This window comes from Gobius niger, assembly GCF_951799975.1.
Source record: "Gobius niger genome assembly, chromosome: 19".
Taxonomy (NCBI): Eukaryota; Metazoa; Chordata; class Actinopteri; order Gobiiformes; family Gobiidae; genus Gobius; species Gobius niger.
The window spans coordinates 8,566,836-8,592,789 of record NC_136870.1 but is presented as its reverse complement, the minus strand read 5'-3'; the positions used below and the strand labels follow the sequence as shown (position 1 = coordinate 8,592,789).

The 25,954-nt window shown below is 42.4% G+C and overlaps 1 protein-coding gene across 1 annotated transcript; it reads right to left on the bottom strand.

Moving 5' to 3' along the window:
• Positions 1–644: 644 nt before the first annotated feature.
• Positions 645–25,646, bottom strand: shisa8b (shisa family member 8b). The gene is made up of 4 exons (XM_079577618.1): positions 24,922–25,646; positions 11,458–11,582; positions 2,445–2,549; positions 645–1,201 (listed from the first exon to the last, which is right to left on the bottom strand). Exons 1-4 carry the CDS (start codon positions 25,548–25,550, stop codon positions 681–683), a joined length of 1,380 nt encoding a protein of 459 aa, XP_079433744.1. The 5' UTR covers positions 25,551–25,646; the 3' UTR covers positions 645–680.
• Positions 25,647–25,954: the final 308 nt, after the last annotated feature.

The window sequence follows — 25,954 nt, the reverse complement described above, 5'->3', positions numbered from 1 at the left end:
TAGTTAACAGAAAAGTTAACAGACTGCACGGGATACTTTTACAGAGCGATCGTGAGAAGTTATAAACGGGCCTTTCTCTCATACATTTGGTCACAACAAGCTCATAGGCTATGTTACATTTACCCTAATGCTCTACTGCACTGCCTACACGAGCCAGAGGAGGCATCTGATCACGGTCACCAGGGATTAAAAAAATTGACAAAAGTTGTTTACAACAGTTCTCTGACTTCATACAAAACATGTAATATAAATGTATTTAAAGGTAGTGTGTGTACAATTTACAAGTGTAACAAAAATTAAAAAAAACAAATAGTGCTTTCCAGGAGCTTTCCAGTTGACCTCTATCAGCCCATACTTCAAATTAATTAAGACTCCAATACCTCCTGGAGTTTGTTGTTCCTACGGAGGCCCTGAATGAACCAAAAGTAATTAAAAAAAACAAGACTTATTTACTTGAGCCGCTATTTGTGCTGCAACCCACAGGTGTATTTCTGTCTACTCACATAACATTGTAGGTCTGTCTCTCTAAAACTTTGTATACTGCAGGTCCCGGAGTTTCCAAAACATGTCCCAAACACATTCCCAAATTCAGTCTTGATTTTTTTTTTTTTTTTTTTGCATTTTGAGGCGAGTTGCGCAGAGGTACATGTAAAACATTAATACATTTAATCTGAGAGCTCTCAAACAGTCACCTCAGTAGCGCTGTGTGTGGAGAAACTCTTTGGCCGGGTGAAGTGCGTGATGGGGTGCGCAGAATGCCCCCCTTGGATGTGATGCCCCTGCCCCGATGCCCCGTAGATGGCACTGTGGGGCTGGCTGAACAGGTCGGGCACGTCCTCCACGCTCGGGCGCCTCCGCGTCGTGTACGTGTGCCTCCGGTTTGGGTTGTGCATCTGGGTCGTGCTGTGCCCGGGAGCGGAGATCTGTCTCTGGACGTGGCGCGCGCTGGGCTCCCAGGCCTTGAAGGCGGAGCTGGAGAGCAGCGGGTGGGTGGTGGTTTTGGGGAGGCGGGTGTGCTCCAGGTGGGCCTGGGAGGGGATGGTGATGGACAGGGGGCTGTGGGGGTCGTGGGGGGATGCGAGCGGCGGCTGGTGGAGGTAGGACTTGTCTTTGGGCGGGAAGGCCGGGGGCACCACCGGCTGGTATTGGGAGAAGTCCATCAGGGGGTAGCTCTTGTAGTATTTGTGAGATGCACTGTCCGCTGCAGAAAACACAGAAAGACTTAAAAATCTTCCAATATAAGAACATTTGTTTTGTTATTGTAGTGAAGCTTTAATTGTCGACTGGACTCAACCATACCCGGTCCAGTCGACGATTTAACTACAATGATTATAGTGAAAAGTTTCTCGCCTGGTGCACAGACTTTTTATATTCACCTCCAGTTAAGACTTATTAAGTGGGTGATGTGTCTTTTCTATGAACACAATTTACTATGCATTGCCAGTCACCTTTGGAATAGTTCTGAATATCAAAATAAGATATTACCGGCTGCATAGTATGGGAACACCTACTTTCCCCCCCTCCTATTAATAATTTTTCCACTTTTTTCATAATTTCATGTAGGTCCAGCTTCTATACCTGGTGCAGCGCCTATGTATATTTCATGTGCAGAGAAAGAAAGAACAGGCGTGCTTGAAGAAGATCAAATGAGAGCCCTCGTGTCACATAATGGCCTTAAGGTTAGTGTGGTATTCCTAACGCACGGGAACGCCGCGGGGCTAACAGGAGACCGCGGGTGGCACTGTGGAGCGGAAGATGTTCGAGACGCTATATGTGTGTAGGGTACAGGGCACGGTTTAAAAATACCCTTGCCCAGAGTGCGTTAGCATGTGTCACGGACTAGCATGAATGTCACTGAGAATTATTTAAATACACTAAACACTAAGGTCACCGCTGCTTGCCCAAAGCCACATGGACCATAACCTTGTCTCTGAGAGAGTATTTCGGACACTTCCTTTTCCAATACGGGAGCTATTTTCATGGTTGTCATAACAAGAGTGGCACTGACGGTGTCTATTTATATTTAAGGGGTTCCCCAGGGCGTCGTTTTCGGTCTGTTGTTGTTTGATGCACAGTTGTTTTTTTAAGACCGGGTGAGAACTTTGTTTTAATACAGTTACTGGCTACAATTCCGAGATTACAGTGTCAATTCGCCACCCCCAAAACAGCTCTTTTCTGTGAGCTGTCTTTTGAAAAATGACCCCTACACTGTACTGGCGTAGTCTCACCAAATACTTAACAAAATGAGCTAGTTGATCCACTGTATATGTAAAAGCAAAAACCTTCATTCTCTTATGTTTATTACTTTGCACCTTAAACATATCAAATGTGTGAGTGAGGAATAGCCACGGGGGGTTGTCTCCAAGGTTAGGTCGCTTGAGCCGACCTACTGTACTCGAAAAAGGTTAAAATGTCACTTAGAGTTATTCTTCTTTTGCACTTACCCACTGCTTTCAGGGAGGTGTATTTGTTCAGCCCCCCCGCGCTGTGAATGCTTTGCGCATGCGGCAGCCCTTGTCCGAACGGCGAGTTGTTCAGATGGTATTGTTCTAGAAAAAGAGAAATATCAAAATGAATGAAAATTGACATTGTGTCTTGCCTTCAAATTATCAAGTGCCAAATTAGCCCGGCGGCGAAATATGTTTCTCCTTATGTAATGCCTAATGTTTAGCACCGTGTCACCTTAGCTAATCATCTCGGGCAGAGAATGTGTGCATGTTTTACAGCAATTTGCCCGAAGCTCCAAATTCAAAGTGTTTCAGTTAGAATAATGTTAGTGCAATGTTAAAATGCCATGCTCACTTTTGGCAGGAGGGCAGTGCAAGTGCTAGGAAATGGTTTTCCAGAGGAGAGGTGACTGGGAAGAGGAAAGTATAGGCCATTTTCAGTCTGTTTTAAATAAATCTACAAATCACGTCATCTTTTTCCTGAATAAAATGATTTGTTGTTGAATATGTGAAGTTTCCGGGCCATACTTTAAAGCAGGGGTGTCAAACTCAAATACACAGTGGGCCAAAATGTAAAACTTGAACAAAGTCGCGGGCCACCATTGAACAAATGAACCTTTTAATATGGACCCAAACAAGATTTGCTTTAAAGGAATAGGCCACCGTTTTTACATACTGAGATATGTTCTTACCTCACTTTAGCCGAGTTAATATATCCCCCTATATATCTTTGTCCGTGCGCTCTGTCAGGCAAACGGAGCACATACCCAGCCTCTCCCACATGTCATATAGCTCCAAAAAAGCTCACGATAGAAGCTACCAAGCTCTTCCACGTGTTCCCTATTTAAATAAAGTTACGTGAAGTGTTTTCATGCGAAGTATATTTACACAGAAATGTAGCATGTTGATTTTATAAGCAGATAAAAAGGGGGACTATATTGTGAGGCATAATGATCCGAGGAGCAAAACGTCCGCGCAGTAACTCCTAAAGGTTATTGACGGAAGTGAGCGGGGAAGTCTTCAGGCTGCGTATGTGCTGCGTATGTGCTCCGTTTGCCTGACAGAGCGCACGGACAAAGACCAGACGGGGATATATTAACTCGGCTAAAGTGAGGTAAGAACATATCTCGGTATGTAAAAACGGTGGCCTATTCCTTTAACATTGAATATGGAACAAGCAAAACTTATTACTATACAATATATAACTTAATAGTCCAGATATGCAAAATATGAAAAAAAATGTATAATACCGGTGGGCCAGCTCGAGTAATCATTTGGTATAGCCTCGCGGGCCAAATATAATTACATTGCGGGCCAAATTTGGCCCGCGGGCCAGAGTTTGACACCTATGCTTTAAAGGGACTATACAGAGTTTAAAAATGTTGTATAATGTTATGTTATTATTATGTATTTTTCTCCCCCTACATCTTCCAACAATGTCCTAATGTGCCTCTAAAATCCTGCACTGTCACTCAAAACAGTGCTACTTCGGTCCGATGTGCCGTCATGCATGACCTTAATATAGAAGGTGCAATTACATTTATGACCTGAGGTGGCAGTAGTGAGTATAAAATGGCTAACTTGCATCTAGCCCCTTTTAACATAAAATTGTACAAAGTTATTCTCTGGTGAAGTAGTCTAGATAAGCCAACAATTGAGCAGACTTATTGTCTCGATCCGCAATAGTAATTTTGGTTAAAGGTGCATTATGCAACTTTTTATGTGGAAAAAAGTGGGTATTTGTGCGTATTAGACACAGCGGCTGTTTGAGTGGTCAGCATGGTGCCTTTACTTTGGATTACGATGGTCTTTACAACGCTCAAGGATCACTTGTTTTGTAGAGTTTCTTAGGAGGGTCCGTCACCAGTGAAAACCATCCAAACTAATGATCCTGGAGTGTCCTAGAGACCCCTGTGATGGAAAGTAAAGGCACTATGCTGACCACTCATACAGCAGGGTCACACTACAAGGACAAATACCTTTTTTTTCCCCACATAAAAAGTTGCATAATTCACCTTTAAACAACATTTGTATTGAGAATTGAAGCAGTCTTGTGAGATTGTGCTTTTCCGGTGGAGATTCCCCTATATTACATGTTATTTTTTTGGTGATTTGTTTCTGCCCCTCAGTGTTACAGCTTTTTCTAGTGTCCTTTAATACTGCCTCTGTGTTTGTACAAGGTGAAATGGTAAAAATAAATAAACTAAAGAGAAATAAAAAAAAAAGTTTCAGCTTTTTACACCAAAAAAAATCCATGTTAACCATTCAATAAAAGTCAGATTTGGTCCTGAACGCCAGACCACAAACTCTAAGCTCTCGAAGCCCCCCCTTTACATGTGCCAGCTCCTGATGTCCGGCCGGTATTGCGGGAAATGAACTGAACGAACAATGGAACAAAGTAGTAGTAGTAGAGAGAGAGAGAGAGAGAGCACAATCCATTTGATGTCAGCCTCAGGGAACAACATACTCACGTGTACTTGGAACAGGAAAATAGGGGGGCAAGTACGGTTACTGTTGCGTGTACTACTACTGTTCACAAACTCCTGCCCTAAAGATAAGGATACCTAACCTAATAAGAGCTTTTACCTACATACTACTAAATCAGCAAGATGTACTTAAGATGATTAGCTGCAGAGATTTTGGAGTGTTATTAAATGTGCCAAAAATATGCCTGAAATGATCCAATATAATCCACAGACATGACCCCCTCAGCAGGTTGTAGATTAGTGAGCAGAAATCCTGTGTTTTGAAGATTGCACCATTTCTTACATCAGTTTGTGGCCTTACATCAACTTGGAGTATCTTGTATACTTGTATATATGAAGCCAGTTGGCGAACAATACTCAAAAGGATTCTCTCTATCCAAAATCCCTGCTCCTGTCCCAAGTCCAAATTGGTTGTAGAGCAGAATTCCACCTGTTACAGCTTATAGTGACTGGATTCTTAAGGTTCTGGATTGTCAAACGAGGTACGGTGCAAGGATGTTGTTGTGTTCGAGCTGAAGACGGCCCGGGCGTTTTTAAAGAAGTAAATCCATAAATGTCGTCAAACTCGACAGTTCAGGAAGTTTCGGTCTGTTGATCATATGTCCACAAATTCTGACGCAAAATTCATTAAGCTTTGTTAACCTCTTAACCCCCGCCTTAACTGAGAGCATTTTCTCTAGTTCAGCTAAAATGTTACAGCCTATAGACCAGAGTAACGGCTCATTTGAAAGCTAAGGCCTACATAACTGGTCTAGAAGGATCTTTTTCCTTGCATTGTTGCCGCAACATTTTTTCATTGCTTTTTTTTCACTCTTTTGTGGCTTCTTTTTGTTCCTTTTGTTGCTATTTTGACATGTTTTTTTCAAGACGTTTTTAAATTTGGGTAAAGCCAGACTGGAGAAAATGTGCTTGGTTCATGTGGGGTTAAAGCAGTACTAAGTAACTCATGCCCCTAGAGGACACAAGCGCCACTGCAGGTGTCATAGCATGTTTCGTTTTTTTTTTTACTCATTAATTATCCGTGAGAGTAAATACTGCGCTGACAGAAAAGACAAAGGGAGAGAGGGATATTGTTCATCCAATAACACAATGGAGATCATTTTTTTCACTCAAACTTGGCTGTAAATACTGTTTAAGTGGTGCTCGCTAGTTAGCTTTGCCCGTTAGCCTGTTAGCTTCTTCTTTGTGATCCCATTAGTGTATATTGGTGGCTCCTACCCGGAGGCAGTGAAGTTGCAATTGTGGTTTTCTGGCCAGAGACACCAGGGGGAGATGAAAGACCCGCCAATCATCCCATTAACACTTGCACTACCCCCAGAGGGACTACGGAAAGGATTTATTAAGGTAAACAAGTTACAAGAGGTTAATAAAAAAGGAGCAATTAAAGTCAAATAGATCTTTTTAGGCTTTTAACCATGTTTCCTCATCCAAAATATATCTGGAGAAGGCTTTAGGTTTGCATTATCTTTAAATTTGGTAAATTCTGGCAGCAGTGAGGTTTATTGTCCATGCGCTCACTGGGATCTCATCATCTCAGCATGCGCATACACGGCTTTATTGGCACCACCGAGCGAGATCAGGATCCTTTAAGCCGGGGAGTAAAGGGCGGGCGCTGCTTAATGACTTACATAACAGCATCTTCTCTCCCGCTGGGCAGCATCGCACAGGTGTACAAGTGATCTGCCTCTGCTGTGTCACCTCAGCAGGCGCCCGTTTGGGATCAACTCAAAAATACACACTGGGAGCAGCACCTTAGCTGTGTCAGAAGAACTATCACTTCATTCCTTTTCTGTTTTTAAATTTGAATATTTTATTTGTATAATTGCTCTTGTTTAGTCCACAGTTTATTTTCAATACAAAATTTGGACCGTGATTCTTCCAGGTTTAATGATTAGTTTTAGTTCTTGTTTCGGGTATACGGCCCAACCGACCCCACTTCATATTGTGCCGATACCGACCTGACGGGTTAGGAAAAGTATATAGTTAAATATTGAAACCAAGTTACTTCCAAAATATGCACTTTTTTCCCAATTAGTTCTAAATAATAAATATAAATAATAATAAATAAATAAATGGATATAAACCTGACTTCTCAGTGCCACCTGCATATATTCTCACTATCTTCACTATCGAATGTATCTCTTTGCAGTTGCTAAATTTATGACACACACATGCGTTTCCCACCATGCTCAATGTAAACACAGTCCAAGATGGCGGCTGTAGAATGGACACATGTTGGAGATGAAAAAGTGTAGTTTTATGCAAATCCTCCAAGTATTTATCCTAGTGTGTATAGAGTGCAGAATAGTTCCGTAGATCTTTGCAAAAGCTCATTTTACCCATTTGGGCAAAATTGCAGCCGATTTCCCTCTTGGTGCTTTTATTGGTGTATATATTGGTTGTGCCTTAGTTTGGGTTTATTCGTGAAATAGATACTTTTATGAACAGCAAATATTTTAGGCTGCACTTCACATGAAACAGACCTAGTTTTCCAAAGAAGAAAACATTATGCAGATGAAAAAAAATGATGGTAGCACGTCTTCTGACAATGATGAAAGATAGAGCCATCAAAGAACCGAAGATGAGTTACCATGGAGCCAGCCAACAAACCTTTAAAATAAGTGACAGCTATTGCTTCCTTCTTCTCCCTTCATGTTTGTTGGGGGCTTCTCAAACACATCTTCCCTTCCCGGCGTCTGCACTTTTTGTAAATCTGACAGAACGGAAAACATTGACACTCCTAACCTTTAAAGCGAGCCGCGGCTCGAGCATGAGGCTGTGATCAGCTGAAATGTGGTCTATTACTGCGCACGTAATGAGCAGCAGGACCTTTTTTTTTTTTCCAAAGGTCTGCCATTTTGTCTGCCATGGAAAAACCAATAGTGTTCATTTGACTCAGCCCTTGTCGATCTCTTCAGTGTTCCAGTCAGGCCTGTGACTCGAACAGACAAATGTTTTGAATCACACATTACTGTAGCATCATCTTTAAGACACCTTAGCCTTGGTATCTTTTGTACTATAACTTAACACCATGTAGGCCTTGTCTTGAAAATACCCCACTTTTTACAAGTTTTTTACAATGCAGTTAAACAACTCGCCAGTAGAGGGCACACTTATTCCTCTTTTGTGCTTCACTGATCCAGACCAAAACAAAACTTCAAAAAGTATGTAGCCTTTATAAAAAGTGTGAACTGCTGTTGAAGAAGGAGACGGACAGGATTAAGTGGTTAAAAGCTCAAAAAAGTAGATTTTGCTTCAACAATTTAAAGCAGTACTAAGTAACTCTTCCCCCTAGAGGCCATCAGCGCAACGGCAGGTGTCGTAGCAAGTTACGATTTTTTAACTTATTAATTGTCTTGGAGAGTAAATACTACGCTGACAGGAAAGGCGAAGGGAGAGAGGGTTACTGTGCATCCAATTATACAATGGAAATATTTTTTTTCACTCAAACTTGGCTGTAAATACTGTTTAAAGTGACGTTTGCCCGCAGTTAGCTTTGCCCGTTAGCATTTTAGCTTCTTCTTCGTGATTCCATTAGTGTGTATTGCTTTCTCCGGACCGGTGGCAGTCAAGTTGCAAACATGGTTTTCTGGCCAGAGACACCAGGGGGAGATGAAAGACCCTCCAATCATCCCATAAACACTTGTATTACCCCCACAGGGACTACGGAAAGGATTTATTAAGGTAAACGCGTTACTTAGTACTGCTTTAAAGCAGAACTGAGTAACTTGTTTACCTTCATAAATGATGATGATCTCCCCCTGGTGTCTCGGGCCAGAATTAGTAGCCAAAACCGCAATTGCAACTTTGCTGCCATCGGGTCGGAGCAACCAATACACACTAATGGAATCACGAAGAAGAAACTAACAGGCTAGCGGGCAAAGCCAACTGTGGGCTAGCGCCACTTTAACAGCATTTACAGGCAAGTTTGAGTGGAAAAAAATGATCTCCATTGTGTAATTGGATGTACACTATAACCTAACCCTCTGTCCCTTTGTGTTTTCTGTCAGCGTAGTATTTACTCTCACAGACAATTAATGAGTAAAAAAAACGTAACATGCTATGATACCTGCAGTGGCACTTATGGCCTCTAGGGGCATGAGTTACTTAGTACTGCTTTAAACTGTCATCTGATAAATTTCATACATAATTTTTCAGCGGCAAATGCTGCTCCAAAAATGCGTCCTCGTCCTGAACGATTTAATAACAGATTGATATCAGTGCCAGTATTATTGGCTCTCTGAATCAACAGACCTCATTCCTATGGCAATCCCTCACCTTTGCTCCGCCATCTCCCAAAGCTGTAAACACGCCCAGAATCTGCACATAATTCTTGATGTGACATTATGAAAGCTAAAAGAGTTGGGGCAGCAGGAAACACTTTAAGATCGAAAACAAAAACAAAAAACACTCAAGCTTTGATACTACATTTGTAAATTGTTGCATATTTCTAATCACGACAACAATTCAATGCTCCCAATCAGTTTTAAAGACATTTCTACACAGCCTAAATCCCTATCTGCACCAGCCGTTGAATACATCAACAAAACCATGACACATTAAGGCTGATCCCAATTAATCCATGCAACTACCAGTGTATCCGTGTGGATTAACATGTCCAGCCCATACAGCCTATCATGTCATTAATGTGTGAAACTCCGCAGTCGACACGCTTAAAGCACAGTCAGAACCTTTCAACCCCCAACACAGTCAGATGCATTCAGTTTATTCACATAAGACCCCAAATATATACATAAAGAAGTCAGGCTGAATAGATGTAGTGTTGCATTTCGATGAGTAGAGAGTGCTCTGTATTGCCTGTGGGTTGTTACCTGCATACATTATCATATTAATTTCATGCATAAACGCGTTGTGCCCTAAACACGTGCAGCAGACATGTGTCCCACTTCCCCTTCAATAGTCCACAGTCTCTCCGCAGTTGGTGTTGAAACAGAGACGGCCGTCCAAATGATGTGTAGCATGCTCTCGTATAGCGCGGTGGAGAGTGCCAGCCTGGGAATTACTAATGCTACACGCCAAACTGAGCTCAGATCTGAGAGAAGGAGAAAATCGCTCTACCCCGCCCTGATGGGGGACTTGAAGCGTGGAACGATGTCCTATCTTCTAATCCGAACTTTGACCCTCGAATAAAGAACGTTCAGTGTCAACAATATGGCCGCACATGCACAAAGTTGTAAGGTTAATAGATCGACAAAGCAGCATGCCCAAGCTGTCACTGATGTTGTTGGTTGGAAAAAAAGATTAGCAAGTGCATTAATGTTTTATGAATTGGATTCTGACTTCAAACCAGATATATTCATCATGTTTAACTCATGCGTATTCAACAAGTCCTTGGTGGTTAGGAATGGCACCCAATAACGTGTCATGGCGTCACATGGGGCTGGCGAGTAATCTCTATAAGTCTTCTCAGTTGTTTGAAGATTAATATTGCAGTGTTGTGTAGCTTGTTTTGGCTAAAATAAACCTTGTGTGGTTGCTTGCAGGTACTTGACCAGCTGTGTTTTAAAAGTGCCTCCCACATGACAATTAAACATTTTGAGAGCGGGAAATTTGGCTTTTGTTGATGTGCATGAAGCACATCACAAAAGCCAAAGGTGGTCAGTAACAAAGTACATTTACTTAAGCACTGTATTCGAGTAGAGTTTAGATGGGCTGTGTTATACTTGTCCTTTTAGCTGTTAACTTATTATTCTTACTCCACTAGATTCGAAAGATAAACTATACTAAATACACTGCAAGAACATGACATTTGTTCCATTTAAAAGTCCGTAACAGTAGGTGGCGGTGTGCAAACGGACTGGCAGTTCACTTTCCACAAAGAAAAAGGTTTGTCCCCGTTGAGTTGGTTGTGTATTTCTCACTTTTTGGAAGCCGTAAAGTGAAGACTAACAGCATTATTTGTATATATTGTCCTTTTTTCTTTTTTTTCTTTTTTTACTTTGATTATTAGGTCATTTCTTGCTCTGGAGTATAAGTCGCACCAACAATAAAATGCATAATGATGAAGAAAAAACGTATATAAGTCACAACAGCCTTGGCAACTACCTGGGCATGTGGGCGTAACTGCACTGTTGACAAGCCTCTCCCGGCAGCGAAAGAGAGGCTCGTTCCTCTAGCTGTGTTTTTTTGTTTTCTTCATTGCAGTAAGAGTAACCACTTTTCCCTCAAAAGTTTCTCGCTCACTCCAAACTTTCTTCCTATTGCTGGTACAGGAGTAGCAGACTCTGGCACACAAGCCTAGAGCGCCCTCTAGCGTCAGTTAGTGTGAAAAGAACATGTGAAATTATAGATTTTGATATATACGTCGCACCGAAGTGAGTCCAGCCAAAACTATGAAAAGAAATTGCGATGGAAAATACGGAATATACATGAGAAGATCCTGCTAGTTATGTTGTTGTTATGCAAATGGATGACCACAGCAGTTTGTCAGGTATTCTCAGGTTTAGTCCAACTGAATACCATGTGTTTTGGTCAGGGATATTGAAAGTACTTGCAGTACTCACCGCTTCGGCTGCGCAGTATCCGGGCGGAGGTCCCGTTGGCCCTCTCAGAGCTCGGGGGGCTGGTACTGCTGTTTTCCACTGTGCTCACTTCACCGCCCTGCTGCTTCAACAGATCTGTCAGGGTCCTGTCAAATCACACAGGAACTTCATGTACTCAGCCTTTGCACAATGCCAAAATCAATAATACATCGGTTATTTACTTCTCCTATACCCGGAGCTCTAACTTTAACATACTTATCTTCACATTCGTCCTTGTTTATCTGGAAGCTGCGCTGTCCCTTTGACAACATGTTCTTCTTACCTTTTATTTATGTTCATTGTTGCCTGATTCGACTGTTTGTCGTCAGTGTTACACCTGTAGCACTGAATTTGACATCAGGGGTTCCTTTGTAACTTTTGTAACAATCTGTGACAATCATAGCGTGATTTCCTTTGACCTTTAGAACTGTAATCATGGGGACCCATCAAATCACTTGTGTTTGTAAACGGAGCATCTAAGGACACCTGTTCATGTGTGTTTTCAAACATCACTGAACCCTCTGATGTTACAGCAGCTGGACAGTTGTTCTCATGGGCTTCGGTGACAGATGTGCGGACATGTGTGCAGGACATCTCTGTTTGATCTCATGGGAACACTGTAACTCACTGTAAATGTGGTGTTAATAATTCAGACGATCCAACCTATAGATACAGTATAATGCAAGAAAATAGAAACAAACCGGTGATGTTACGCAAACTGTCAGTCAATCTTCTGCCCCTCCAAAGAATATTTCACGGAATAATGGAAGATTTGCTCAACTTATTTTGTGGAAAAGTGCAAAAGTACTTTTATACGGTCAGTACCTTGTCTAGTTGTACTATGGGAAGGGACGAGTCTATAGTGTACTTAAAGTGCATTTTGCTTATTCATGTGCATTAGCTGCTGGCCCAATTCTGTTCCCGTATTTGACGCCTCCCTCGTAATCTCACCACTTTGAATAAACACATTTCTTCAGCGTGTGTTTGCTGAATTTACAGTGCTGATGGTATTCTCGGCCTCGATCAATTATTCAAGCGCCGGTGCCTGTAATGTGCAAACGAAGCCCAAATGCCTCCATAGGCGCAGGTTTGAGGACCCCACAGTGACAGCCGGGGGGCGCTAGATCCAACACCCGATGTCACAGAAGTAGCGGAAAGGTGCAATACGAGCAGAGCTGGATCCTGTTTTTGACCCATACGTTACAGCTTTCAAGAACACTCAGGGGGGGCGAATAGTTAGGAAAAATGTGCAATCTAAACTTAATATGTTAGTTGTGGTCCAAACTCATTCATAACTATTCTGACATACAGTATTTGTAATATACGGATTCTCCATTGGGACGAGTTTATAGGCATTTCACAACTTGCAGGGTCACTTTTTAAGGCTCATTGTCACAGAAATGCTCGAAAACTCAGTTCAAGAAATTGATACTAATGCTTTGTAATTAGATGGACTGTGTTTTTTTCCAAAAATGTCTGAGTTTACAATATACTCAACAAAATTTGTCTCACTAGAAAAAAAATCAGGTATAGTACCTGCTCGGTTCTCACAATTACATTATTTCTTAAAGCCACACTTGACATTTTACGCAATATGTAGAATCAATCACAAGCCTTTACTTAAAGGGACTAGATGCAAGTTGGTCATTATATGTGCACTACTGCCACCTCAGGTCTTACGCATAACTGCAGCTTCTATATTAAGCTCGTGCATGACGGCACTTTTGGCCCGAAGTAACAACTTTTTGAGTGACAGTGCAGGATTTTAGAGGCAGTCGTGGTGAACAGGTCTGGGCTCATTCTACAGATTAGGACATGGCTGGAACATGTGGGGGAGGAAAATACTTAGTTTAAACATTTTTAAACTCTGTATAATCCCTTTAAACTACTGGTGTTTTTATTAGAGAAAAATATCTCGCAACATATAATTATGTTGCGCCGTATGGCTTTACCCAAATCTAAAAAGCTTCTTGACTGGAGTTTACAGCCTATAGGCCAGTGTAACGCCTCATTTGAAAGCTAAGACCTACAAAATTAATCAAAACTTTTTCCTTGCGTTGTTACCATGTTGTCGTCACTTTTAAGTCGTATTTTTTAAGCTTTTCCACCACATTTTTGTAACTGTTTTGTTGCATTTTTCATCATTTGTCACCTGTTTTGTTACGTTTTTGTCGCTTTATTGTTTTGTGTTTGTTGTGTTTTTGCAACTTTTTTGTCGCCTGTTTGGTTGCATTTTTAAAACTTTTTACTTTTTTTTTTACGCTTTTTATCAAGGCGCTTTTATGGTTTGGGTCAATGCTCCGTTTGGGTGGGGTTTAAGAGGTTTTTAAAGACAATGAGCTTGTTCTAATGTCTTCTCAGCCTCGAATGTGTAGCGTTAGGACGGGAAACTTCCATTTAAATCAAAGCTTAAACACACAAAAGCCTATGCCTACCTTCTCTCCTGCTGTAAAGCACAAACGATGTCTTCTTCTATTTGTAAACTCATCCCCCTCCCACTCCCAAACCCAGCCCTAAATCCCCTCCGCATTAAACCGCCCTGTTTGTCTTCCTATACTCCCTTCCCTCCTGTCTGAGTCATTGCCGTTCAGAGCCTCGGGCCTTCACACATTCATCTTCTGGCTCATCCCTCAAACAACTTGCTGATTTGGACTTTTAATCTGTAACCAAAAAAAAAAAACACAGAAAAAAGTGCACCTGCCTCTGGGGTGTGTGGCTGATATGTGGAGCATTGGCGGAGCTTCACTGGAGTTTTCTGTCGGGGATGGAAGGAGGAAGGTGGTCGAGTGGTGGGGCTGTGCCAGACAAACTAAAATGCAGCGGAACAGACGTAGGAGTGAGGTAGTCGAGTGTCCACCAGAGCATTGTGAATCTGTTTCCCCCATCAACAAAAACACAAATAAATGGCCTTATATTCACACATCAGAGTTCCTTGCTGGAGGATTGTCCAGTGGTGCATGTTCTGGGTTGACACATACGTGAACATTATCATTGATGCAGATCGGTCACAAATCGCCTTTAATCCATGGTTCGAGTTTCCCGTTCTCATTGTTTTATGTATCAACTACCCGCTCCAATAATTTGTGTAGCTCTCCCACATCGATGCTCTGCCTCCAGCCTGGGCTACACACTATAGTATTTAGGACAGCGGTGCAGTCGTTCTCATGTATTGACCGTGTAAAAGCACATGTGAATGTAAAGTCACAACAGAGCCAGCGGACGATTGACGAGTCCAATCGAGAGATAAGTGAATCTATGTGTGGACTATAGCTCTGGGTCCTCTATACACTGAATGGATCGCGTTTGACTCATTTAAAGAAAGGACAGTTTGCTCTCTTTACACAAGTTTCATATTGATATCTGTAATTTTCCCCCATTGACTTGCAATCCCACATCCATTTTTGTCACTCTTTAGTCGCTGCTTTGTCGCTCTTTTGTCACTTCTTTGTTGTGTTTTCGTTTTCTTCTCGTTTTTGCCGATATTGGACGCCTTTTCATCTATCTATCTATCTATCTATCTATCTATCTATCTATCTATCTATCTATCTATCTATCTATCTATCTATCTATCTATCTATCTATCTATCTATCTATCTATCTATCTATCCACGGTATCTATCTATCTATCTATCTATCTATCTACGGTATCTATCTATCTATCTATCTACGGTATCTATCTATCTACGGTACCTATCTATCTATCTATGGTATCTATCTATCTATCTATCTATCTACGGTATCTATCTATCTATCTATGGTATCTATCTATCTACGGTACCTATCTATCTATCTATGGTATCTATCTATCTATCTATCTATCTATGGTATCTATCTATCTACGGTATCTATCTATCTATCTATGGTATCTATCTATCTACGGTACCTATCTATCTATCTACGGTATCTATCTATATATCTATGGTATCTATCTATCTATCTATCTATCTATCTATCTATCTATCTATCTATCTATCTACCATCCATCCATCATCCATCCATCCATCATCCATCCATCATCCATCCATCTATCATCCATCTATCATCCATCTATCTATCATCCATCATCCATCCATCCATCCATCCATCATCCATCTACCATCCATCATCCATCCATCCATCCATCATCCATCTACCATCCATCATCCATCCATCCATCATCCATCCATCTATCCATCCATCTACCATCATCATCCATCCATCTATCCATCCATCTATCATCCATCCATCCATCTATCATCCATCCATCCATCCATCCATACATCATCCATCTACCATCCATCATCCATCTACCATCCATCATCCATCCATCCATCCATCTACCATCCATCATCCATCCATCTATCCATCCATCTATCATCCGTTCATCTATCATCCATCCATCCATCCATCATCCATCTACCATCCATCATCCATCCATCATCCATCCATCTATCCATCCATCTATCATCCATCCATCTACCATCCATCATCCATCCATCTATCCATCCATCTATCATCCATCATCCATCCATCTATCCATCCATCCATCCATCCATCTATCATCCATCTATCATCCATTCATCTATCATCCATCCATCCATCCATCCATCCATCCATCCATCTATCCATACATCTATCATCCATTCATCTATCATCCATCTACCATCCATCATCCATCCATCTATCATCCATCCATCTACCATCCATCATCCATCCATCTATCCATCCATCCATCTATCATCCATCCATCTACCATCCATCATCCATCCATCCATCCATCCATCTACCATCCATCATCCATCCATCTATCCATCCATCCATCCATCCATCTATCATCCATCTATCATCCATTCATCTATCATCCATCCATCCATCCATCCATCCATCCATCTATCCATACATCTATCATCCATTCATCTATCATCCATCTACCATCCATCATCCATCCATCTATCATCCATTCATCTATCATCCATCTACCATCCATCATCCATCATCCATCCATCCATCCATCTATCCATACATCTATCATCCATTCATCTATCATCCATCATCCATCCATCTATCATCCATCCATCTACCATCCATCATCCATCCATCTATCCATCCATCCATCTATCATCCATCCATCTACCATCCATCATCCATCCATCTATCCATCCATCTATCATCCATTCATCTATCATCCATCCATCCATCCATCCATCCATCCATCCATCTATCATCCATCTATCATCCATCTATCATCCATCCATCCATCTATCCATCTATCATCCATCTATCATCCATCTATCATCCATCCATCCATCTATCCATCTATCATCCATCCATCTATCCATCCATCTATCCATCCATCTATCCATCCATCTATCCATCTATCATCCATCTATCATCCATCTATCATCCATCTATCATCCATCCATCCATCCATCCATCCATCCATCCATCCATCCATCCATCCATCCATCCATCCATCCATCCATCCATCCATCCATCCATCCATCCATCCATCCATCCATCCATCCATCCATCCATCCATCCATCCATCCATCCATCCATCCATCCATCCATCCATCCATCCATCCATCCCGTTCCAGACCCATTACACATCCCAAGTGTAGACTGAGTGCTATAACGTAAACCCTTGTCTGATATGTTTTGAGTCAAGCAAATATAACTATAGGACTTCAGTTGTTACAAAACTTAGCTATGTAAAACATCAGCAGGGGGCGGACCACACCACCACCACCACCACCACCACCATCATCCTTCCAAACTTTTCTCGTTCATAAAGCAGATGTCGTCGGGTTACGTCGCCGTGCCCTTTCCTCGAGGGCACGGAGCGCGAAATGTTTTCTAATGCGATGCAAAAGAAATAAATAATTAACCGCGCGCCCTCGGCTCCTATATTTGCATGTGCCAGTTGCTGAGCCGTTGTGTGGCTGGTTTGTTTTTAGCTGGTCCCATGTCGGTTAGCAGCGCTTAGCAGATGGCCCAATGGAAGTTTTGGGAGCGGATGAAATGGAGCGAGGGGCCGGCTCACTGTGAGGCGGCTGGTCCTGTGAGCTCAACTCTTGACAGTCGCGAGGCTGAGTCACAAAGTTTTACCCTCTCAAAAGACAGTTTGGATTTTTTGCCAAAAAAACAAAAAAACGCCAACGCCAGAGGTCAACTGATGGCTCATTGAATGCTTTTTTGCTCCTCCTGTTGCAACACGTACAGAGAAATGATGATCGGGTGTAGTTAAGAGCTGATGCTGAAGAGAAATTATGTTCTTTGTATATATAAATACTGTATATATGGCGCTTTGTGTACAGCAAACAAACCAAAAAGACAGTCAGCTCTGCAGTCGCTGACCCATATTTTAGCAAACTCGTCCAAAAAGCAACCAGAGAGGAGTGGAGGTGTGCAGCAGCTTCAGGGGGAGATTGGTCACTTGTGATTTGAGCCGGACACATTTGGTGTGTGCAGAGGTGGGGAGTGAACAGTTACGTTTACTCAAAAATAATACGTGTACACCAAACATATTACATCCCATTAGGAAATACTTACTTTGAAGAAACATTAGCTCTATTGTGTAGGCTTCATGTACAAGTTTGTACAATACCTTTAGACACTTTACTCTTCGTGTTTTTGTATAAGTTAAAAAATAATGCTTGTGTCAAGTAAATAACTCTGATAGAAAATGCAGTTTTACAAAATGCCAGCAGAGGGCAGACATTAAAAGCCCCAAAAATGTCCTTTAGAGGTGAGCAAAGAAGATTGAAGGCAAGTAATTATTGGGGGACTTAAAATTAGAAAAAAAGAAAAAAAAAATCAACTCAATAAAATATATACATATATACTACTATGTATATATACATAGTAGTATGCAGTAAAAATGCATTTGTCATTGATTGCGTTTTCCCAAGTGTTCAAAGTGGCTTTACAGTTTCATGCATTTTTCATTCACTCTAAGGTGGGTGAGACCTGTTGCCCACACAACAGAAAAGGGGATTGACCTGCCCATTATTTTGGATTCTTGTTTTTATCAGCTGATCTATGCTGTTTCCACATCCTGGCTTATTGATCTATTCAACACCATGGTGTGGACAATGGCAAGTTTGTCACGAAACAGACGTAAGAGTCGGTTGCGTGTAGGCGGAGTTATTGACTATCGCTGATGTGGTTGCCCCAAATTCGACCAGTGCCCTTTGTTACATAACATGCTGGGCTTAACCGGCCCCTATAGACTGCCCTCCGACCCATAGGGGGCATGTAGTCACATACACATCAATGGGCCCGATCTCCCCGCCGGGCGCAACTGCAGCGCTGCTCGAGGAGAAGTGGGTATCTTACGTACCAACAATGGTGCACCAACATCGCCATGGGAGTCTGTCCATGCTACAGCGCCAGGTTGAAGATTGCACAGAGCGCCCCCTGTCTGCACAAAAGTCGTGTCTACAATGTGCGTGCTGTAATGTCGATGTCATGTTGATTTACAATTGATTTCGTTGTAAATGTTTTGTTTCATGCATCCATTTAGGACTGTTCCCGCATATACTGAGTCTTTCTCCGTCTCAATTGCTATTTATGCTCAGTTCCACCTGCTGATTTCATGAAGTAGTCCCCCATATTTCTCAAGAAAGTATTCCATCTACCTTTTCTGGATTATTTCAAGCTCTCAAATTGTCTTAACTACACAAGCTGTTGTTTAATTTAGTTTATAAGTAAAACTATTTAACTCCTGTAACTGTATAACCTTTGGTGTTCATTTTAAAGTGTCCGCACACTTTGCTCCCAAACCATCTCCTTTTGCTTTCAAACTGGACAATATGGTACTTTTTTGTCACATTTAAATGTTTCAGATTTTTTTGGCCTTTTGCTAGCAGCTGGGGTGGCCGCCTCACTTGCGCGCACACTTTACACATGGATGCCTGTCCCCAACACGTGTCCGCATTAGCCCAGTGAGCGCACCATGCGACCTCTGCCTCTTCTCGCCGCTCTGAGGTACATGCTGGCGCCTCCGGGCCTAGTCCCCAACCTCGCTGACATGTGCAGCCCAAATGCCATCGCTACCTTTCGCTGTGGCTAATTTGAAATGTTAATTATAGTCGGAGCCGGGTCCAGGCACCGGAGTTTTGCAGACTCTCGTTGGATAATTAACAATGACTTGACATGAGGTATTGAGCTTTCGGCTGTGATACAAAGTTATATCCCCATTAAAAACATACCTGCAGTCGGGTTTTGTTTCCATTGATGAAGACGACAATCCGGGTATTTATGACGTAGCCCCTTAGTAAGGACATCTGCCATATGAGCATTAGAGAACCAGTGCTTATGGCGAGGTAAGAATGTCATCATTTCTGAAGTTTCTCCACAATAAACAAGTTATTAGATGATGTTTAGGTAAGGCTTTGAAATCATCTAAATGAGGTTGATGGGTTGACAACAGCTGAAAACATCTGGATGGTTTGTTTTTTGCAATGTTTGACGGCTAAATGCTAACGGACAAAGGAAGAATAAATTGACCAAAATACAGGATTCTCAAAGTTTTCCAGAGTAGCCGGCTTGCTAACAGTTTCCGGAGGTAATACGTCATTTGCCCTTTCTATTTTTAGTTGTATAAAGTGTTAAATGTTAAAAGAGAGCTACTGCCCTCTTCAACTGGCCCGCTCTACACCCGGCTTTTTAACGCACCACTCGATGTAGGGGTCACATCATACACTGTACATAATAAAATATATATAAATAATACAAATACAATAAAAATGCACAGAGATTAAAATTGTCTTGAGCCTGGTAATGACAACTGGAGCAACAAGAACACGGACTATAATACGTGTATTAATGTGCCCTTATGTCATGAAAACTAGTGAATGTGGCTGATATTTGGCATTGGAAACTGAAAGAAATATATGAATGGTCGCTTTGTTACTTGCTTTGTAGCGATCTTGCAGGAAATAGTAATAGTGTAATAGTGTTTGCTTCTGTTATTATGTGAATAGTTCAAACAGTGGTTGTGAGTCAAAAAGCTGTTCTGAAAGGAAACGAGTTCTTCATTTTTTGTTTTGTTTTCTTTGCTATTGTTCCTTGTTGTTGTTTTGTTTACACTGATTATACTATGAGATATGAAAAGTTCATCATTTTGAGTTGGGGGTAGGCGCTCATAAGCTTTTGCTTCAGCCTACTCCTTTTGAGCAAAATGTATGCTCAAATAAATAAATAAATAAATAAATAAAAACTACTAAGCCTCAAATTGGAGTCTTTTTGTATTGCCATCAATGGGGCTAGTCATGTGGTTCATGACGTTGTGCCATCTTCATCAATCACCAATGTGCAGGAACATGCTGTATGGTCCTTATGGTAAGGGAGCTGACATTGCTGTAATACCACCCCCTGGTGGCCAGGGGCGAATCCAAGAGACACTTGGGAGCATTGATTCTGATGGTTCTGTCAATCAATCTGACAATCCTCTGTGGAGGCTCCGCCCGCCCCGTGAGTGCAGGGCTTCCGCCTTTTTTCCCTTTTAAGGAACATGCTGCTCAGGAGGAGACAGAGCGGCCATTAAGGTTCACACAGGACTTGGGAATCTTTTTCAGTGAATGAGGCTGAATGGGACCTGCTCATCTTTATTTTATTATATCGATGTCAATCACGCATGTTTGTGATTCTGCGTATTTCGTCCGTGTCCTCCCGAAACACACGGCTTGTACGGTCTATGACAAAGTGCCTCCATCTATGAAGCCGGGTTGCCAGGTTGGCAGTATTCCCGCGGGATTGGGCAGCTTTTCAAAGTTTCAGCGGGTTAAAAAAAAACTTGTCCAATACTAATTTCAAATGTAAGGCCATCAGCGCTTCTTTGAGTGAGAGAGAAGGCGATGGAATCATCAAAGAGGCGCGGTGACAACAAAGTGTAACGGAACTTACCGCCACACACCGCATGTCCGCGGGTTTTGGGATGGTTTTACGATGCTAAATGCGCGCCTCCGACCTCTGAATTCTGCACGGAGCCCCCGCTAAGCTAGAAACAGCCCAGATCGCAGTCCTTTATTGCGTATGGAAATGTGTTGGGCACGAGAAGGTCACGAACTGTTTGGTCTTCTGGTGGCCTTGTTATGAGATGTGACATGTGTGACCTGAGGCGCCGCTCCGTAGCTTTGTTGGCACAGGATTAGCGCAGCATGCTAGCACGTAGCTCGGTGTGGAGGTATTAGGAGGTGTGTGCGTGTGTGTATCTGTGCATCATGTGGATTGGAAGTTTCAAAGCTGATTCAGAAGAACTGCTGGGATTTAAATGAGCTAATCAGCCTCGGCTTCCAGGACGCGCTCGTAAAGTCCACCGGGGAAAGTCAGCAGTCTACCAAGAGGCTTTATCACAGAGCTGCTTTTCACAAATCTAATGTTGCTTTATTGGTTTAAAATAGTTTTGGAGAGAGAAAAGAGACACAATATTTTTATTTTATTATTATTGTATTTTTTTTGTGGGGAGTAAATAGTGCTTTGATGCTTGTGAGAGAGCAGACTTTGGCAATAATGTGCAGCAGAGGCAGTTATGAATTATATAAAAACACTGATGTCGTGCAAACCTTTGAGACTAATGTATATAAAGTATAAAGTTTATATGTAAGTTTATATATAGGCTATGGCTGGGATGATGTGTTTTTGTTGTAATGCAAGTAAGTATTATCATTTGTCATTGTGAACTGCAAGACTTTAGCCGAGTGAATTGAAGAAAGCACAAGCTGAGTTTCCCCAAGTCAGACATTGAGTGAAACATTTGGAAAGTGCAAATGGCATTTTAACTTCTTACCCCCCGCCTTAACCGAGTGCATTTTCTCCAGTTCGGCTTTACCCAAATCTAAAAAGTTTCAGCCTATAGGCCAGTGTAACGCCACATGTGAAAGCCAAGACATAGAAAAACTGATGTTAACGGACCTTTTTCCTTGCGTTGTTGCCATGTTATCGTCACTTTTATCATGTTCTTTTCATCTAATTTTTGTCACTTGTTTTGTTGGGTTTTTATTGAGTTTTCATCAATTTTTGGCAACCTTTTGTCACTAACTTTCTGCACTTTCATCCTTTTTATAGTCCCTTTTTTGCTGCCCTTTCATTGTTTTTTTCATCAGCTTTTGCTGCTTTTTTGTTGCGTTTTCATCCTCGTATTGCGATACATGGTTTCCGATATGATACACGTATCACAAATAAAGGCATATTGTGATATATTGCAAAACAATATTTTGTCCCAGCCCTAATATAGGTTTGGAACATGCTGTAAGGTCCTTATGGCGGGAGCTGACATTGCTGTAATACCACCCCCTGGTGGTCAGGGGTGACTCCAAGAGAAACTTGGGAGCATTGATTCTAATGGGACTTCAAACGTCCCAAGAACGGCTTAAAAGTCTGGCTCCAAAGAGTTTTTCTTTTTCTAAAAATCGCTATGACCCATGTGACCACGCTGGAGTAGGTGAAATATTTTTAACCACGCTAGTTTTTGTTTATCAGCCCGAAATTTGGAAGCATTTTCAGTGCATTAACTGGCTCCAGCGCCTGTCAATCAAGCTCTGGAGCTCTGTGGAGGCTCCGCCCGCTTCTGGAGAGCAGCGCTTCCCGCCTTTTTGCCCTCCTAAGGAACAGGAGGAGATAAGGTTCACACAGGACTCGGGAACCTTTTTCAATAAATGGGGCTCAATGGGACCCGCTCATCTTTATTATATTAGATCTATTTTTATATCTATATCTATCTTGCTTACCGTACAATCATTTTATTTTCAGTTTGCCAGGAAAGAGCCACTGAAATGTAGATTCTCTTCTTTTTCTTTAGGAGAACCCTGTCGTCATATGTTGAACTTAAATTCATAATATTTGTATTCAATATGGGTTTGCTGTTACAATTGGATTGATATTTGTGTTTATAAAGGGCTTGCATCATTTCAATGGTCGAGCTGAGTGTCTGATGTTTCCGACATTCTTTTTTTAAACTTGAAGTATGGGTTATTTTCATATCTAGTCGAGTGCACAGGGGCTCAGTTGCGAATAGAGTTTTGGACTGGGGGATTTGTGTCAGCGGGCTAATAAGAGCAGGAGCAGGCAGGCAGAGAAGTGTGGAGCGGGAGAGCTGTAATCTTTAGTGAAATTTGTCTAATCTGGAGGAGGAGGAGAGCTCAACCGTCACCGTGGTGTTTATGCTCTTTCCGTCGCATCCCACGGAAAATATGAATCCACTACATGTGTGTGGAGGTAGAGACTCCAGGAGAATGTGTGGCCCCGGGGGCGCAGGTCTGGTCAAATTGAGACGCAGAGGAAGCAGTGGGGCAGTGCAACAGAGGGGCCGCCATGAAGGATGAGACCGAGCACAACAAGGAGGCAAGAATGTCATGTTTTATACTGATAAGGTAAATGATCTACAAACAACAAGAAGGCACATGGGGATAAGTCAGACAGAAATAGGTTTCTGTATTGAGCAAATACAAAAAAGTGAAATACTTAACCATTTTACAGTTTTAAACCTATAAAGTCTCCCCTTTGCTGGTCTTTGCAACGAATCAGAATCCCTGGTGCTGTCAATCACATGCACAGGGAATAAGGACGGGGCGGGGTGGAGGGGGAGGAAGCTTGATTATTTACTTTTTAATTTCTCTCTCTTCTCACTTGGTCAAATAGTTCAGAAGTGTTTTCAAAGCCTTATAAAGAAATACTACAGCCGTCTGTCTTGTATTCCAAAGGTCTTTGTTTATTTCAAACATAAATCATGCTTATAAAGCAAAGCAATGGCACACACAGGGTCAAATACAGATGCATGTAAATGTCCAATGAGAAAAGCACGGAGATGGCGACAGAAAAAGAGAAAACAAAGAGAATTTTTAAATTAGCAACAAGAAAAATGGCATGAGCGAAAGCATGGTTTGTATGCATGAATACATACAAATACATTAATGGTAATGCTAGCAAGCGCGTAATTAGGCTAAACATGGAGTAATACTGAAAAAAGTTTTTTAATGAAGTAATAAAAATAATGTATATTTAAGAGTGCGACAGATGAGACACAAGACAGTGTTGGGGACCACACAGAACAGGTTTGATGAGGTGAATATGGTCAGGCAGGTTCAATGATGCTGGGGTTAATGTAGCACGCAGACAGCCACAGAGCGACAGCACACAGTTAGCCAACAGGCTAACTAAATCCAGAGTTTTAGGTATCTATCTACAGCTTCTCCTCTGTGAGTGTTAGGTCTGACAAACTCTGATGTCTAAACATCACACATGCTAGGGATACATATATGCTACCCATGTACAGGCTATACAATCCTACTGCCAGTGAGTCTGTTCGCTCAGGGTTGCCACAGGATCTGCCAGGTGAGTAAGTGTTTAGAGATTGCTTGAGCATAATACCACAATCCCAGTTGGTGACACTAAAGCAAATGACTGTAACATGGACATCCTGCTGCAACCCTCTCAGTACAGCCCTACCCAGGACATGCAGCTCACCTGGTGTTGAAATCGGCCTGAGCCGCCGCTCCTCCGCTGCCCCCGCGGCTCTTCTCCAGTCCCAGCTTGGTGAAGATGCCCACCAGCACCATGATGGCCACCACTCCACAGATGATGTAGACGATAAGGTGTGTGCGGTCGCGGTCCTGGTCGGCTCCGCCCTCAGTGATGGTGGCCACAGGTTTGCCCGTGTTGGCCCAGATGGGAGTGTCGTAGTTGTTGCAGATGTTCTGGTCCAGCCGCTGCTGTCGGAACTGGCAGCAGAAGCGGTAGAAGCATGTGCCGCAGCAGTACAGAAACACTCCTGCGTTACAATTGAACGGAGGGTCCCACTGACCCATGACGTCATAGTAGCCCTGACAGCGTGTACCTCCCGCTGGAGGGCCGTCCTCATCGTCTGGGTCCCCTCCGCTGTTGGGAGTGGACAGGCCTGTCTCAGGCGGAGTGTTCTGAGTGGTGGCTGTGTACTTAGCACTGGTCTGGTTAGCCAGCGTGGTGGGATCGATGAACGGTTCCCCTTCAGCCACGGACACCTGAGTGACTGAAGGGTTCTGAGAGAGGGCGGGATGGGTCATCAGGAGGGACAGGGACAGGAACAGCCCACACGAGGTGGTTGTGGTGGACACCATGCTGCTGAAGAGACCCGCACTCCCAGTTCTACAGGCTGCAAACAGAAAGCTGAGAGGTAACTATGAGGGTCGGTCAACAGGTGTCACTGTAATGGTCAAGTTGGACCATTTATAATGGAGTTTGGACTCTTACATCAAAGTGTAGCCACCTGTTTTTGTCCTGTCACTGGATGTCTATTAGAACATGGCCAAAAGAAGATCCTGAGTGTGTGTGTGTGTGTGTGTGTAAACCTCCACTCTCAGTCATGATCAGGCAATACAGAGCTACACTTTCTTACTTCAATTTATACCTCATGATTTCACCAATCTCACATGAGCATTATTGGTCAGCACTTTGGCAGTTGTTATAATGTCGTATTGATGCAAAATGGAAAATCCCTCCTGCACTGAGAGCCACTGAGCTG

Excerpts from the sequence above, each read along its gene's own strand:
- shisa8b (XM_079577618.1), bottom strand. The coding sequence starts at position 25,550 with ATGGTGTCCACCACAACCACCTCGTGTGGGCTGTTCCTGTCCCTGTCC. Across the intron at positions 11,583-24,921 it reads CAGGCCGATTTCAACACCAG|GACCCTGACAGATCTGTTGA; the intron begins GTGAGCTGCATG and ends GTGATTTGACAG. Across the intron at positions 2,550-11,457 it reads GATACTGCGCAGCCGAAGCG|AACAATACCATCTGAACAAC; the intron begins GTGAGTACTGCA and ends CTCTTTTTCTAG.